Here is a 17,414-nt window from a genome sequence, read left to right on the forward strand (position 1 = left end):
ACCTATATTATGAGGATTTATTTGACATATATGCAAAGGAATTGACAATTGAAACCCACTGGGTTAACGAAATCCGGTTAAATGTAAACGTACTATTAGAATATGACTAATAAAAAATAAATGTATTTTTATAGTCATTTCTGTTCTAAAACATTAACTTTAAAATTACTTTATAAAAGTAATGGTCCTTCGATATGACCTGATAATATAAGTATTCAATCCTAAAAAGGGTCTTTCCAAATTAAAATTGAGGTATTGGAAATATTTTTAAAGAAAAAAATTGTCTTATAATTTTTATTCGAAACAAATGGTCCTTCGAGAGAAACTAAAATTTCACACGAAATATTTGTGAAAGTATGACATTTTACTTCTGATCTACTAAATAAATTGATTTATCAGTTGATTATAAATTATTGGGCGCCAATTTCAATTTTTAGAAGACGCGTTTAAATTCTTCTAGGCTACTAAATAAATTGATTTATCACTTGATTATAAATTATTGAGCTCCAATTTCAATTTTTAGAAGACGCGTTTAAATTAATTTTTTATGAAACAGATTAGAGTCAAAAGGTTCTCTGATAAAAAAATAAAGTTTCTAGCTAAATTTCTTTAATATATATATATATATATATATAATTTATACCGAGATTCTACTTTGGCAATCGCGGTCTGAAGTGGAGTTTGATTTTATTCGGTTCGCTGCGCAAAAGGAACATTTAGGCCTATAGTTCCGTTTAGTTCAATCGTTTATTGGTTCATTTAGATGAAATGAGATCGTTCATTTATATGAAAGGAGATCTTGCCAAAAAAATCATGGTCCTTCGAGTTGAAATTAAAGCAACAAATTAGGAAAATATTTAGCAGATCAAATTAAATAATATATTTTTGAAGGTTAATTTGAAAGTGATAGTTTTTCCATGCAACAAATGGTCCTTCGGGCTAAAATAACATAACATAAAGTGATACATTTTTTAAAAAAACAAATGGTCCTTCGGGCTAAAATAACATTGCAAATCATAAACTTTTTGTGCGAATCTTTTTATATCGAAAAGTATCTTCAAGATGACAAAAATTCAGAATTTTCCAAATATTGTACTTTGTGTTGGAAAAAAAAGTTCCATTTAGTTCAATAGTTTATTGGTTCATTTAGATGAAAGGAGATCGTTCATTTAAATGAAAGGAGATCTTGCCAAGAAAAATCATGGTCCTTCGATGTGAAATTAAAGCAACAAATTAGCAAAATATTTAGCAGATCAAATTTAATAAAATATTTTTGGAGGTTAATTTGAAAGTGATAGTTTTTCAATGATGGTCAAATGGTCCTTCGGGCTAAAATAACATTGCAAAGCATAACATTTTTGTGTGAATCTTTTTATACCGACAAGTATCTTCAAGATGACAAAAATTCAGAATTTTCCAAATATTGTGCTTTGTGTTGGAAAAAAGTTCCGTTTTGTCAAAAAAATCATGGCGTTTTGTCAAAATAATTAGCAAAATATTTAGCAGATCAAATTAAATAAAATATTTTTGGAGGTTAATTTGAATGTGATAGTTTTTCAATGATGGTCAAATGGTCCTTCGGGCTAAAATAACATTGCAAAGCATAACATTTTTGTGTGAATCTTTTTATATCGAAAAGTATCTTCAAGATGACAAAAATTCAGAATTTTCCAAATATTGTGCTTTGTGTTGGAAAATATCCTTCCTGAATCGGTTTTCTCCAGTTTTCGGTTCACTTCGCAAAAGGAACTTTTAGTTCAATCGTTTATCTAGATGAAAGGAACGTGTGGACCAAAAAATCCCAAAATAATAACTCTTCGTCGTACATTTTGTCATAAAAATAATTACCCTTCGAGGCGAATTAAAACCAATAAATTTACAAAATATTTAGCAGACAAACAATAGCACATAAGATCCAATACAAATTTGGTCCTTCAAATGGTCCTTCGAAGCTGTTCACAGTTCACTTTTATTTGAATTGTTTTAAATAAACCATTGTAGATGATTTAAATGAACCATTGTACCAATGGGAACTAGGTAAACCGGAGCATGAAAGAACGAGTTGAGGCAAAAGGAACTAAATGCACCAAAGTATTAGATCTAGTTCCGATTACTCCTCCTTTTACGGAATAGTTCCTTTGAACTAATTAGTTTTGTAACTACCCAACTCATGGTCCTTCGACCAAGGTCTTATATCAGTTTTGAAATAAAAGCAAAATAATTTTCAAATCCTCAAAACTATTTCTGTCTTCAAATAAAAAAACTAAACTCCATTTTAGGGAAAATATCAAACATAAAGCATAAATATATATTTACCTAGACCTAGTTATTTACATCTATACAAAATTATTAATTAGCTAGTTTTAATGTAAACCAGTGGTTCTAAAATTTCCCTCTTTTTTGTCTGAGTAAGGGAATAAATTAAAAAAAAAAAAAAAATAAGCAGCTTACCTTTCACGAGAAAATGAAATGAAAAAAATGAAAATCCAGTCTATAAAGATTTGAAAAATATATATCTTCAACTAACACACAAACTATCTAATAATGCTTAAGATATCGGTGTTTCAAAATGAATAAAAAAACAACAACAAAAACAAAGTGGAATTTATTAAAACTTAGTAAAAATAATTTTTAAATGAAATATGATAGCGAAACATAAAAATTAAAAAAAAAACGAGGAAAAATTATTGAAATTAATTGAAATTGACAGATGTGATTTGCACAAAATTTGAAGTGAAAAAGAAAAAAAATTAAAACGTATTTTAAATATCCACAGGAATAAAATACTATAAAATTCTGTGTGTCACATTAAAATTAATGTTTGACACTGTTTTTAAATATGAAAATATTTTTTTTCAGTTAAAGCCTGATTTTAGGGACTTCCAATGAATTTCTTGTTTCATTTCAAATTTTGTGTACATCAGAAAATTTATTACACTTCTCAAAATAACTATTTGGATAAAAAACAAAATTTAGTCATCAAAATTTACAAAACTTTTTAAATTTTTTTACAAGAAATAAAACTGATAAAACACACACAAATAAAATTTATAAATAAAAACAAACACTACAAATTTATTTTATTATTTTCAACTGTGATATTAAATGAAATGATAAAAAAAAATCAAAATATGTTTAATGAAAATAAAAGTAAACTATTAAAAATAACAACAACATATATTTAAAAATAAAAGATACCAAAATTAAAAAAAAAAACTACACACACATTTCTCCCCCTCTAATTTTTTAAGAGTAGGAATTGAATTCTTTGAAAGCTATAAAGAAGCAACACAGCATATTAGGGTAGAACGTAAAGCTTTTTTGAAATACAAAATAAAACAAAACAAAAAATGGAAATGCCTTCAAGTTTGTAAAACATATGTTCTATAATTGAAAATTAAATTATTTACAAAAATAAATCACTAAAACAAAATTAAAAAAAAATAATAATTGTTGAAAATATAACAAAGAAAGATTATATTAAAATAAAATAATAATAACAAACGCCACTATTGTTGACATTGATGCATATATACATAAATATATAATAGTTACATATATATCTACATTAATTATTACTAAACTAAATTTATATATAGTTTTAATTTTTTTTGTTAGACTAGTAAAACGTATATAAAAAATCGTATATATAAAAATATTAACAAAATAATTATATATATATTTAATTGTAATTATTTAGTTTTTATAACAACAACAACAAACAAACAAAACAAATTAATAAAGCTTTGTATTTAATTTTTAAATATTCAAAGAAAACTCAAAACTCAAGTTTTTTACAACACAAAAGTTATTCAAAACAAAACTAAATGTTTTTTTTGTATAACAACTACCTTGAAATTTGAAAAAAAAATTGTAGTGTGATTGTAAGAGGGAATTTTGAATGTTTGTAGTTTGGAATTGGTTGAATTTGAATGCGTTTTTTAGGGATATTTAAATCTATATATTTCCTTCTTAAAAAGAAATAAATTCTGTGAGTAAAAGGGTGCCACAAAATAACAGGAAAAATGTGATCATGTTGGACAGTACAAGGTGTCCCAGAAAAATAAAAAAGAATTTGTAACGAATTACCTTGTCAACGACATTGGATGATATAATCGATTGTGAGGTTATGACCGAGAGACAGGAGATGAAATACATGCCAGATTTTGATCGAGTTGGGCTGCACATTAATTTATTTACATTAAATGGTCCTTCGAGCCACATCTTTTCTTAAGGGGTAAATAACAAGTTGTCCAAGAAAAATGAAAAACAATTTGTCACGAATTACCGTGTTGTATATCAACGATATTGGATATAATCGATTGTGAGGTTATGTCAAGTTATGACATACGAGAGACAATATTTATATTTTCCTCTGATATAGTTTTAAAATTTTCTGGGATAAATTGATGCAAAACCCATATACTTAGATTCTAAAAGGGTAGGGCTCTCGTAGGGCTACATGAATATTTATATTGAAGTGACAGAGAGTGATAATATGTAGATATAGTTTTAAAATTTAGAATACTTCGCTTTATTTAGGAACTTAAATTGATGTACAAAACCCATATACTTAGATTCTAAAAGTCTGTAACGTCTGGCTCTTTGATCGAATAGGGCTACATGTTAATCTATATAATGGTCCTTCAAGTCACATCTTTTCTTAAGCGGGTAAAAAGCAAGGTGTCCCAGAAAAAACAAAAACCATTTGTCACGAATTACCGTGCAGTATATCAACGATATTGGATATAATCGATTGTAAAGTTATGACATACAAGAGACAGGGATAATATTGTAACGACAAGTTTCCTCTGGTTTCTGGGATATGCTCGCCGGGGTAGGGCTCGTCACAGAATATTTATATTGAAGTGACAGAGAGTGAAAATATGTAGATATAGTTTTAAAATTTAGAATACTTCGCTTTATTTAGAAACTTAAACTGATGTACAAAACCCATATACTTAGATTCTAAAAGTCTGTAACATCTGGCTCTGTTCTGGTACTGATCCGGTATGGCTGTTGGTATTACAAATGACTGAAGACGTGTGAAGAAGGAATTGCTGGTTGTAGCGATGCGTATTAGGATTCGGCCCCTGCTACTGCTGCTTTCGATATAAAACTTGACGGCTTTTCAAGGTTTGAACACTTTTTTCTATAAAGGCCCACGACGGATCTTTATTTCATCTCTGCTATAAATACTTTTTAAAGAGAGGCTCACGGCAGATCTTTATTTCGATTTGCTTAAAATCACTTTTCTTTGGATAAAGACCGAAGATGGTTCTTTATTTTGGTTTGCTTAAAATCGCCATGGCGGCTTTTTATTTCGGTTGGGTTAATATCACCTTTGGATAAAGGCCCACAACGGCTCTTTATTTCGGTTTGGTTAAAACTACTTTTCTTTGAATAAAGACCCACGACCGCTCTTTATTTCAGTTGGCTTAAAATCACTTTTCTTTGGATAAATGCCCAATACGTTTCTTTTTTCGGTTTGTTTAAAATCACCTTTCTTTGCGTAAAGGCCCACGACGGCTCTTTATTTCGGTTGCTTTAAAATCACTCTTTTTTTGTTAAAGGCCCACGGCGGTTAAACTGATAATTATAAACCACTTTCTTCACTATTGTACACTCACCGCTACTTCCTTCTTTCTTCACTTTTGATCTCTCCTTTCCTCGTGAACTTCGTGCTTGGTTGCCCGCTCTGCACCCACCGATTTTGAACGCGGCTTGTCTCTCCCTTTGATACACTAGGTCGCAAATTCCAGGATAATTTTCGTCCTTACAATATGCATATCGAATTTTAACCCTTTGAGCCCCGATTTTTTCCGTAATCATAGAACAATTTTCTGTTAACAAATTCAATGCAAACTATCCTCAATTGGATATGAACAAAATTTGACATCGCTACATCCATGCATTCGGGAGATACAGTACATTCTTTCTGAAAAATAAAAAGTTCAATATCAAAAAACAAAATGCAAAATCGACGGAAAAATTTGTTTAATTATTTTCTATATTCTTTCTTACAAGAATCAAAAATAATTATAATGACAGAATTCGTACAGTTAGAATATGAAGCGATTTAAATAATTTGGACTATAGACACAAATTGGTACTGTACACTTTTTTGTCCTATTCTCATAACTTTACCAAAAATTGGAATTTTTTATACTTTTCTTTTGATATATGTCGTCCATAATCAGGTCTTGACAAATGAAATCCAAAGAATATATATCTCAAATATATGCTCTAAAACATTTTGATGCCTGTTGGGAACATTGGGCCAAAAAGGGTTAAAGACACATCGAGTAGTGGTAAAGTTTATATATAAAAATGAAATGGTCCATAAAAGAGCCGATTTTGAATTAGAAAATGAAAATATATATTTTCTTAAGAGGTCATTTGCTAATTTAAAACTAATTTAATTTAAGTTTCGGCCCACTTCATCCCAAAATTATTATCTGATCATCACCGAAAATTATAGGCTTTGTCCTTGGCCATACCTGGATCCTCATGAAAAATTTCAAAGCGATCAGCGCTAAATTTCCGGCCTCTACTGTGGTAATGGGTTACTAAATAATATATGAATACGTAAGCACCTGTAAATATTTGAGTGTAACTCCCACATCCGAGTACATACGATAATATAATTGCTGTCAATCCACGCGTAAATATATACGCCATAGAATACAAATATTGTCATATTTCACACAAAAGTCAGGGTCCACTTGACCCGCTAAATACTGACCGATCTTTATCAAAATAGGCATGCTTATTCTTTGGCCCGATCCCCTTCTCCATGTAAAAAATCGAGATGTTTGGGCCATAATTGCGGCCTCTGGAGCGACCAGAAAAACCGACAAAAATTAAGTATTTGGTCCATTTCACCCCCTAAATATTAACCCATCTTTTCCAAAAACAATAGGGGTCTTCATTGGCCACAACCCATCCTACATGTATTTCGTGAAGTTTGGTCCATAACTGTGGCCTGTATCGTGTTTACAAAATATAGTAGACAGACGGTATGTATATATGTATTTTATTTTCGGTAGTGTAAACACTCACGTTTTCATTTAACATCCTGTTTCAAATCACAATAAAATACTATGTTATCATTTCCGGTCGTCTGTTGAAATCACATTATAGCCCCCAAGATGGAACTTTCAAAAATTTGTACACACCTAGCTACTACTTCTGGAATGTAAATCGGCTCGCCTTTTTAGAATTATCAATATTGGTGCAAGTTTCCGGATAGTTCCTATATAGTGGTATCCCATAATTATTCGGTATTAGGGTTCTCATAGGGTGCCAAATCATCGTATTGAAAATCATAAATATCGCTTCAATTTCAATTTTCGGTATTTTTAAGGCTTTCGACACATTTTCTCATCGATATAGCTTTAATTTTGTAGAGAGGATTTAGCAAAGGTTGACATACATATCGACGCCTCCGAAGAATAGTATGCTAAGTCTGAAAAGTGAGTTTTTCAGCAGAAGCTCTCAAAGTATGGAAGTTTCTTAAATCTTACGTGTCATGCTAAGTAAATTTTTGCTTATAACTTTGGTTTGGATTAGCCGATGATTACCAAAATTTCAGAGAATTTAAATTAAGGACCGTAGTATCTATAAACGCAAAGAACTTTAAAACATGCTAAGTCGACTTAGCATACTATGGTTCGGAGGCGTCGATATATACAGAAAATTATCTGTAAAGGTCGATGTTTTGACATAGCATTCATATGTTTATATCGAAATAATTTGGAAAATACATATGCGAATTATGTAACACCAAGAGTCTGTGAAATAAGTAAACAATGGAATGCAAAACTAGTCGGCAGTTGTTAGGAACAGAAACATTATTCAAACGGTTGTAAACATAATTTTTGAAAATGTCTAGCCCTGTGTATGCGATATGGGAACGATAAGGAAAATAAATGTCACTTCTGAAATATGTCATTCAGAAAGTACTACCACAGGTTGATTCGAATTTTGTTATATATTATGTTGGGGAAAAAGAATTCCATTACTTTTTTATATTAACTATAGGACTTTATTTAACATGCTCCGGAATGTCCGATTTGGGCCAAATATGCACAGTTTTGTTGTATGTTTTTTTTTTTGCCATTTTAAAGGTAATTTCATAATGCCTCTTTCATAGAAGTCCTGCTTTCTATTTGTAAAAATTTCTAGTAGTCGATTTACACAATCCTCCATAGATACCAATTTTTCATCATTGAAGAAATTTTGAAATGCAATAAAAAAATGATAATAGTTTGGTGTCAAGGCCGGACTGTATTGGCGGATGCATTAAAACTTCATAGCCAAGCTCCCGAAGTTTCTGGCGTGTCACTGTAGATGTGTGTGGCCTAGCGTTGTCCTGGTGGAACACACCAACTCTCCTGTTGCCCAATTCTGGCCGATTCTTTTCAATTGCAAATGGTTTAAAAAATAAATAGTTCAGGGCGTCTGCATATGATTTGATTTATTACTGAATTCACTGGCCACAATCTCACGTCTTTAATGATGATCTGAAGGGAGTCTTAACCCTTTCAGTGTCAAATAAAATTTTTGTCGGAATAAAAATCTAAAATTTTGTGCTTAAAATCATATAAAGGCATCGAGTTTAGAAAAAAAGGCAATTTTCATTTTAATCCTCGGACAGTTTCGTCTGGTTTTCAGCAAAAACAAAAACATAAATGTTAACGGTACATAGGATAACCGAAAAATCACAAAGAAAGAGAGAATTTTTAAATGTCGAATATATTCGACAAAAACACTGAAAGGGTTAATAGTCGAGGTAATGGACAGGGAGCCTTTATGGACGAAATGACGCCCAGGTAGAGAGTCTTTAAAGACGAGCTAAAGTTCAGGCGGATTTTATAAATGAATTGAAGGATAAAATATAAATTATCTACATTTTTTTAAGATCTTAATTTCTACCTAAAATTCCCAGACCTCACATAACCTCACAATACGATACGGAAAGCTTTGAAATTATTTATAGCAATTTATGGTAGCCAGGTTACTTACTAGCAACAGAGTTATTGAATGGAATTTTGAAAAATAAAAAAAAAAATTGGAATTTTAGTTAAGAGCAATAATTATTTAAAAGAGAATTGAGCTATTGATAGAAACGAATACAGAAAAAAAATTATCTAAACGAAATATCCTTCCCATAACAGGATATGACGGAATGTTATATTGCAGATATAGCGATTTAAATAAAGTCCATAATTATACAACAAATAACAATTACAAACATATTAAAAGAAAGATCAACTTTAAACAAAAATCTATGTGTATTTTTTGTAAGGCAATTATTGTTAAAATATGAACAATAATTATAAAAAATTTAAAAAAATAATAAATAAAAAAAATTAAAAAAATAATAATAACAAAATTAATAAACAAAATTAATTAATTTGTAAAAAAACAAAGAATGATAATGCGATTTAAAGAAAAAAGTAAAAAAAAACTAAATAAACGATTAAACGAGAATTATAAAAAAATGAAAGAAATTATTAAAAATAAATGTGGTATTTTTTATTCCAAATTAAAGAATCATAAATGAGGGGTTATCGAAATAAAGACGTAAGACGTACATCAACAAAATAATTTCATATATTCAAATGGGGGCATAATAAATTAAAAAAAAAACAAATTAAATACAAAATATTTTATTAGGCCTAAATGCAGAAATAAATTTACAGGGAATAATGACTTCATCGGTGGGCATTTCTTCTGGTTTCAAATTCTTGGAAATAAATAACTTAAATACTATTTATAAAAATATCAATCACAATTCTTTGCAGATAATTTTTCTTTCTTTGTTATTAATTATTTTCTTTGTTATTAACTATTTTTACTTTTATATGTTTTCGTTGTTTTATTTTTTAATCATTATTATTTTTTTTTAATTTATATATTTTTGTTATTTTGCTTTGCATTTTTTGTTTCTCTTTTTTCTATTTTTTATTTTGTAATTTGTAACTAATCTTTTTAGAAGGTAGTCTTAACAGCAACTGATAAAATTAATTATTTCACTACTTAAGACCTTCTCTATTAACCCCTCTACGTAAATAAAGGTAACAAAAATCCGGAGGTCGAAAACGGTTATAACGAAAATGACTATAGAAAAAATTTTTATTAGATTATTTTTTGGAAACGAGTTCCTTATAACCGTTTTCGCCTTTTGTATTTATGAATGGTCAATGGTATTTAGATATTATTGGTTATAAGGAACTTTGGAAATTGTACAATATTAATTGCATGCATATTTTTACAGATGGTTCCTGATAATTGTAAAATATTTAAAAGAAAAACATCAAGCAGAAAAAAAAATATATTGGCGATCTGAAGGTCGGGGAGTCTCTGTAGCAGAAGGTCAGGGAGTCTTTATAGACGAGCTGAAGGTCAGGGAGTCCTTATAGACGAACTGAAGATCATAAAGTCTTTATAGACGAACTGAAGGTCAGGGAGTCTTTATAGACGAACTGAAGACCAGGAAGATGTTATAGACGTGCAGAAGGTCAGGGAAGTCATTATAGACGAGCTGAAATTCAGGGAGTCTCTATAGACGAGCTGAAGATCAATAGAAACTGAAGACCAGGAAGATGTTATAGACGTGCAGGAGGTCAGGGAAGTCATTATAGACGAGCTGAAGGTCAGGAAGTCCTTATAGACGAACTGAAGGTCCGGGAATCTTTATACACGAGCTGAAGGCCAGGGAGTCTTTATAGACGAGTCGAAGGCCAGGGAGTCTTTATAGACGAGTTGAAGGTCAGGAAGTCCTTATAGACGAACTGAAGGTCAGGGAATCTTTATACACGAGCTGAAGGCCCGGGAGTCTTTATAGACGAACTGACGGTCAGTGAGTCTTTATAGACGAGCTGAAGGTCAGGGAGTCTTTATAGGCGGACTGTAGGCCAGGGAGTCATTATAGTCTAGCTGAAGGTCAGAGAGTCGTTATAGAAGAACTGAAGGTTAGGGAATGTTTATAGACGAACTGAAATCTTTATAGAAGGGGTGAAGTCCTGAAGGCCAAGGAGGTTTAACAGGGAAGCTTTATAGACAAGCTGAAAGCCAGGGAGTCTCTATAAACGAGCTGAATGTCAGGGAGTCTTTATATACGAGCTGAAGGTCAGGAAGTCTTTATAGACGAGCTGAAGGTCCGGGAATCTTTATACACGAGCTGAAGGACAGGGAGTCTTTATAGACGAACCGACGGCCAGTGAGTCTTTACAGACGAGCTGAAGGTCAGAAAGTCTTTATAGACGAGCTGAAGGTCAGGGAGGCTTTATAGTGTAGCTGAAGGCCAGAGAGTCGTTATAGAAGAACTGAAGGTCAGGGAATGTTTATAGGCGAACTGAAGTGTTGATAGAAGAGCTGAAGTCCTTATAGACGAGCTTAAGGTCAGGGAGGCGTTATAGACTAGCTGAAGGCCAAGGAGGTTCAACAGGGAAGCTTTATAGACAAGCTGAAAGTCAGGGAGTCTTTATAGACGAGCTTAAGGCCAGGGAATCTTTATAGATGGGCAGAAGATCAGGAAGTCTTTATAGACGAGCTGAAAGTCAGGGAGTCTTTATAGGCGGACTGAAGGCCAGGTAGTCTTCATAGACGAGCTGAAGGTCAGGGAGGCTTTAAAGTGTAGCTGAAAGCCATTAAGGTTTTACAGATGAGTTGAAGGTCAGGAAGCCAGATCATCTGATGACCAAGGAGTAGTAATACACGAGCTAAAGGTCTGGAAGTTTTTATAGACAAGGTGAAGGTCATGGAGTCTTTATAAACGAGCTGAAGGTCAGAAAATCCTTATAGACGAGCTGAAGGTCAGGGAGGCTTAATAGACTAGCTGAAGACAAAGGAGGTTTAATAGGGAAGCTTTATATACAAGCTGAAAGTCAGGGAGTCTTTATAGGCCGACTGAAGCCCAGGTAGTCTTCATAGACGAGCTGAAGGTCAGGGAGGCTTTAAAGTGTAGCTGAAAGCCATTAAGGTTTTACAGATGAGCTGAAGGTCAGGAAGCCTTTATAGACGAGCTGTAGGTCAGGGAGTCTTTATAGTCTAGCTGAAGGCTAGAGAGTCGTTATAGAAGAACTGAAGACCAGGGAATGTTTATAGGCGAACTGAAGTCTTCATAGAAGAGGTGAAGTCCTTATAGACGAGCTGAAGGTCAAGGAGGTTTAAAGGGAAGCTTTATAGAAAAGCTGAATGTCAGGGAGTCTCTATAGACGAGCTCAAGGCCAGGGAATCTTTACAGACGGGCAGAAAATCAGCTCGTCTTTATAGACGAGCTGAATGCCAGGGAGTCTTTATGGACGAGCTGAATGTCAGGGAGTCTTTATAGACGAGCTGAAGGTCTGTTATTCTTTATAGACGACCTGAAGGACAGGGAGTCTTTATAGACGAACTGACGGCCAGTGAGTCTTTATAAACGAGGTTGAAGGCCAGGGAGTATTTACAGACGAGCTGAAGGTCAGAAAGTCCTTATAGACGAGCTGAAGGTCAGGGAGGCTTTATAGATTAGCTGAAGACAAAGGAGGTTTAATAGGGAAGATTTATAGACAAGCTGAAAGTCAGGGAGTCTTTATAGACGAGCTCAAGGCCAGGGAATCTTTATAGACGGGCAGAAAACCAGGAAGTCTTTATAGACGAGCTGAATGTCAGGGAGTCTTTATAGACGAGCTGAAGGTCTGTGAGTCTTTGTAGACGAACAGAAGGCCAAGGTGTCTTCATAGACGGTAAAGGTCTGGAAGTCCTCAAAGATCGTCTAATGACCAAAGCGTAATAATACACGAGCTACAGGTTAGGGAGTTTTCATAGACGAGCGGAAGACCAGTGAGTCTTTATAGACGAGCTGAAGGTCAGAGAATATTTATACACGAGCTGTGAGGTCAGGGAGAAGAGCTGAAGGTAAGGGAGTCTTTATAGAACAGTTGAATTCTAGGGAGTCCTTATGGATGAGCTGAAAGTCTGTAGGTTAGGCAGCCTTTATAGTTAGTCTGAAGTTGAAGGAGTCTTTGTAAATGAACTGAAGGCCAGGGAATCTATGTCATCAAAAACCAGCTTATTGCCAAGGATTTTCGATAGACGAGCTGAAGATCAGGAAATATCTTCCAATAACTTTCGTTATTTCATTGGTGTTCTATTTTTTTATTTAAAAAACTTAATTTTTGAAATGGTATTGGATATAAAATATTGGTCCGATCCTAAGGAGTTCTTTTCTTCCCTCTAACAGTTTCCAAAGTTACTTAAAATCATTTAATAGCCTGACTGTACCAACTTCCTATTTTATTCTCATACATTTATTTTTACAAATAATTAAAACAAATAATATTTAATAATAACTCCCTCCCTTCATTTCCACCCCTCTCTTACAGTGAAACATGTTAATAAAAAATCCAAACATCGTCAGTCATTGTATTCCATCGAATTTGGACCCAGCTTGGATACATTGCGCAGTCGTACCGATACAATACTCGATTATGGTGATGATCAGATGCACGAACGTTGTGGTGGTGGGGCAGAGGGTGATAATGGTGAGCTAAGTCCGAAACCGATGACACCCAGACGTGTTAAACGTCGTTCGGTTATGCATCGTGGTACGAATAGTCGTACCTCCACTGCAAGTCGACGTAGTCGTCGTGGTGGCAGAGATAATGATGAGGTGGCTGATAGTCGTAGCAGTCACAGTGGCAGTCAACGAAATGTGGCCACATTGGGTCATACGGGTACACATTCACGCAGTAGTACACGTAGCTCACGACGTAAATATCAACAAAATCCGGTGACAAAACTTTTAGATCAGCAACAACAACAACAGCAGCAGCAACAACATCAGTCGTCACATGGCCATCACAAACATCCACAATTTGCTTCGTTCCATCACAAGGATAATTCACCGTTGACTTCGGCAAATTTACAAAGTTTAAATAAGGAAATCCACAACAACATCAATGTGGCCGGAGGAAGTCTGACCAAGACCAACAACAATCATTATCAATCGTTTAGGAAAAATATTCCCCCAGATCCGATTTATTACAACACCAATGCCGTGCAAATGAGTTTGTATCAACAGCAACAGCCGACGTTACATGATCCCACTTTGCCACCATGGCCAACTTCGACACCAACACCCAGTGAGGAACCACAATCACCCACCTTGACAGTTACCCCATCCCTTGGAGGTCATTATAATCCAACCTATCAGCATTCCACCACCAATCTCAATGATGGTGAACATGTCGATGAGCTCTATAACAATCGACCACCCTCTGTACGATCTTCGTATTCGAATTTCCATGGTACTCGGCCAATGTCATCGTATATGACCTCATCGGGTACAACGGAAAATGTCTTCGCCTCATTGGTCACCTCAGCCAATACAGCCACCAATGCAGTGACCACGAGTAATTTGTATCATCAACAAGCCACCGCGACAACAACAACACTACATGAACCACCTCATACCCCACCTCTGTATCAGCAACACCCTCTACACACGCAACATTCTGTAAGTCAACATAATTTACCACCGCCTCCACCACCACCAGCCGTACCCGAATTGCCATATGTTGCATCACAACCCCAACCGATACCCTTTCATAAGCGTACAGCATCACGGGAGAGTATACGCTCCATGGCTTTTCTCAATAATGGCCCACCCGCTTATAATCTGAATTATCATACACCACCGGATTCGGAGACCACAATGTAAAGTTCATGGGTTTTACTTGAGGTCTCTGCAGAATGTACAAAGTTTAGTATAAAGAGAACGAGGGAGGGAACATTTTTTTATAAACATAAGCTTAGCTTTAAAAGAGAGAGAAAAAAATATACTCACATACATAAGAAACGAAACATCATATTTGAGGTTAAGCCGTCCAATAAAAATTTGGTTATATATACGGAAACAAAAATAATACTAGGTACAAGGCAAGGGTTGGAAGTCAAAAATTGAAGGGAGCATGAATAAAGTATAGACCAGCTGAAGATCAGAGAGTCCATATAGACGAGCTGAAGATCCGAGAGTCTCAATAAAAAAGCTGAGGGCCAGCGGGGTCTATATTGACGAGCTGAAGGTCAGGGAGTCTAGACGAGCTGAAGATCTGGGATTCTATATAGAAGAGCTGAAGTTCAGGGAGTCTAAACAGACGAGCTGAGAGTCAGGTAATCTAAAGAGACGAGCTGAAGGTCAGGGAGTATAAATAGACGAGTTGACAATCAGAGAGTCTAAATAGACGAGCTGAGGGTCAGAGAGTCTAAATAGACGAGCTGAAGGACAATTGACCTTCGTCTGTATAGAGACCGCAGGTCTTTACCACTGGGGCTTTATAAATACTAATTAGAGACCGCAGGTCTTTATAAAGACCATTTGGTCTGTATAGAGACCGCAGGTCTTTATAAAGACCAATTGGTCTGTATAGAGACCGCAGGTCTTTATAAAGACCAATTGGTCTGTATAGAGACCGCAGGTCTTTATAGAGACCGCAGGTCTTTATAAAGACCAATTGGTCTGTATAGAGACCGCAGGTCTTTATAAAGACCAATTGGTCTGTATAGAGACCGCAGGTCTTTATAAAGACCAATTGGTCTGTATAGAGACCGCAGGTCTTTATAAAGACCAATTGGTCTGTATAGAGACCGCAGGTCTTTATAAAGACCAATTGGTCTGTATAGAGACCGCAGGTCTTTATAAAGACCAATTGGTCTGTATAGAGACCGCAGGTCAGGTCTTTATAAGACCGCAGGTCTTTATAAAGGTCTGTATAGAGACCGCAGGTCTTTATAAAGACCAATTGGTCTGTATAGAGACCGCAGGTCTTTATATAGACCAATTGGTCTGTATAGAGACCGCAGGTCTTTATATAGACCAATTGGTCTGTATAGAGACCGCAGGTCTTTATATAGACCAATTGGTCTGTATAGAGACCACAGGTCTTTATATAGACCAATTGGTCTGTATAGAGACCGCAGGTCTTTATATAGACCAATTGGTCTGTATAGAGACCGCAGGTCTTTATAAAGACCAATTGGTCTGTATAGAGACCGCAGGTCTTTATAAAGACCAATTGGTCTGTATAGAGACCGCAGGTCTTTATAAAGACCAATTGGTCTGTATAGAGACCGCAGGTCTTTATAAAGACCAATTGGTCTGTATAGAGACCACAGGTCTTTATAAAGACCAATTGGTCTGTATAGAGACCGCAGGTCTTTATAAAGACCAATTGGTCTGTATAGAGACCGCAGGTCTTTATAAAGACCAATTGGTCTGTATAGAGACCGCAGGTCTTTATAAAGACCAATTGGTCTGTATAGAGACCGCAGGTCTTTATAAAGACCAATTGGTCTGTATAGAGACAGCAGGTCTTTATAAAGACCAATTGGTCTGTATAGAGACCGCAGGTCTTTATAAAGACCAATTGGTCTGTATAGAGACCGCAGGTCTTTATAAAGACCAATTGGTCTGTATAGAGACCGCAGGTCTTTATAAAGACCAATTTAGTCTGTATAGAGACCGCAGGTCTTTTTAAAGACCAATTTGGTTTGTATAGAGACCGCAGGTCTTTATAAAGACCAATTTGGTCTGTATAGAGACCGCAGGTCTTTATAAAGACCAATTGGTCTGTATAGAGACCGCAGGTCTTTATAAAGACCAATTGGTCTGTATAGAGACCGCAGGTCTTTATAAAGACCAATTGGTCTGTATAGAGACCGCAGGTCTTTATAAAGACCAATTGGTCTGTATAGAGACCGCAGGTCTTTATATAGACCAATTGGTCTGTATAGAGACCGCAGGTCTTTATATAGACCAATTGGTCTGTATAGAGACCGCAGGTCTTTATATAGACCAATTGGTCTGTATAGAGACCGCAGGTCTTTATATAGACCAATTGGTCTGTAGAGAGACCGCAGGTCTTTATAAAGACCAATTGGTCTGTATAGAGACCGCAGGTCTTTATAAAGACCAATTGGTCTGTAGAGGCCGCAGTCTTTATAAAGACCAATTGGTCTGTATAGAGACCGCAGGTCTTTATAAAGACCAATTGGTCTGTATAGAGACCGCAGGTCTTTATAAAGACCAATTGGTCTGTATAGAGACCGCAGGTCTTTATAAAGACCAATTGGTCTGTATAGAGACCGCAGGTCTTTATAAAGACCAATTGGTCTGTATAGAGGCCGCAGGTCTTTATAAAGACCAATTGGTCTGTATAGAGACCGCAGATCTTTATAAAAACCAATTGGTCTGTATAGAGACCGCAGGTCTTTATATAGACCAATTGGTCTGTATAGAGACCGCAGGTTTTTATATAAACCAATTGGTCTGTATAGAGACCGCAGGTCTTTATAAAGACCAATTGGTCTGTATAGAGACCGCAGGTCTTTATAAAGACCAATTGGTCTGTATAGAGACCGCAGGT

General features: G+C 34.8%; 1 protein-coding gene across 2 annotated transcripts in view; it reads left to right on the top strand.

Moving 5' to 3' along the window:
- Positions 1-14,710, top strand: part of LOC133324993 (sodium/potassium-transporting ATPase subunit beta-1-interacting protein) — a 135,369-nt gene extending 120,659 nt beyond the window's left edge. The window contains exons 6-7 of one of the 2 annotated variants that reach the window (XM_061533822.1): positions 13,374-14,387; positions 14,448-14,710. In XM_061533822.1, coding sequence (XP_061389806.1) covers positions 13,374-14,387; positions 14,448-14,710 — 1,277 coding nt within the window. Of the gene's footprint in view, positions 1-13,373; positions 14,388-14,447 lie in introns of those variants that run through there. The other variant, XM_061533821.1, reaches the window with a different exon arrangement.
- Positions 14,711-17,414: the final 2,704 nt, after the last annotated feature.

Source organism: Musca vetustissima, unplaced genomic scaffold, assembly GCF_032173495.1.
Source record: "Musca vetustissima isolate MV318-11 ecotype Yass unplaced genomic scaffold, APGP_CSIRO_Mvet_v1 utg5400, whole genome shotgun sequence".
In the NCBI taxonomy this organism is placed as follows: domain Eukaryota; kingdom Metazoa; phylum Arthropoda; class Insecta; order Diptera; family Muscidae; genus Musca; species Musca vetustissima.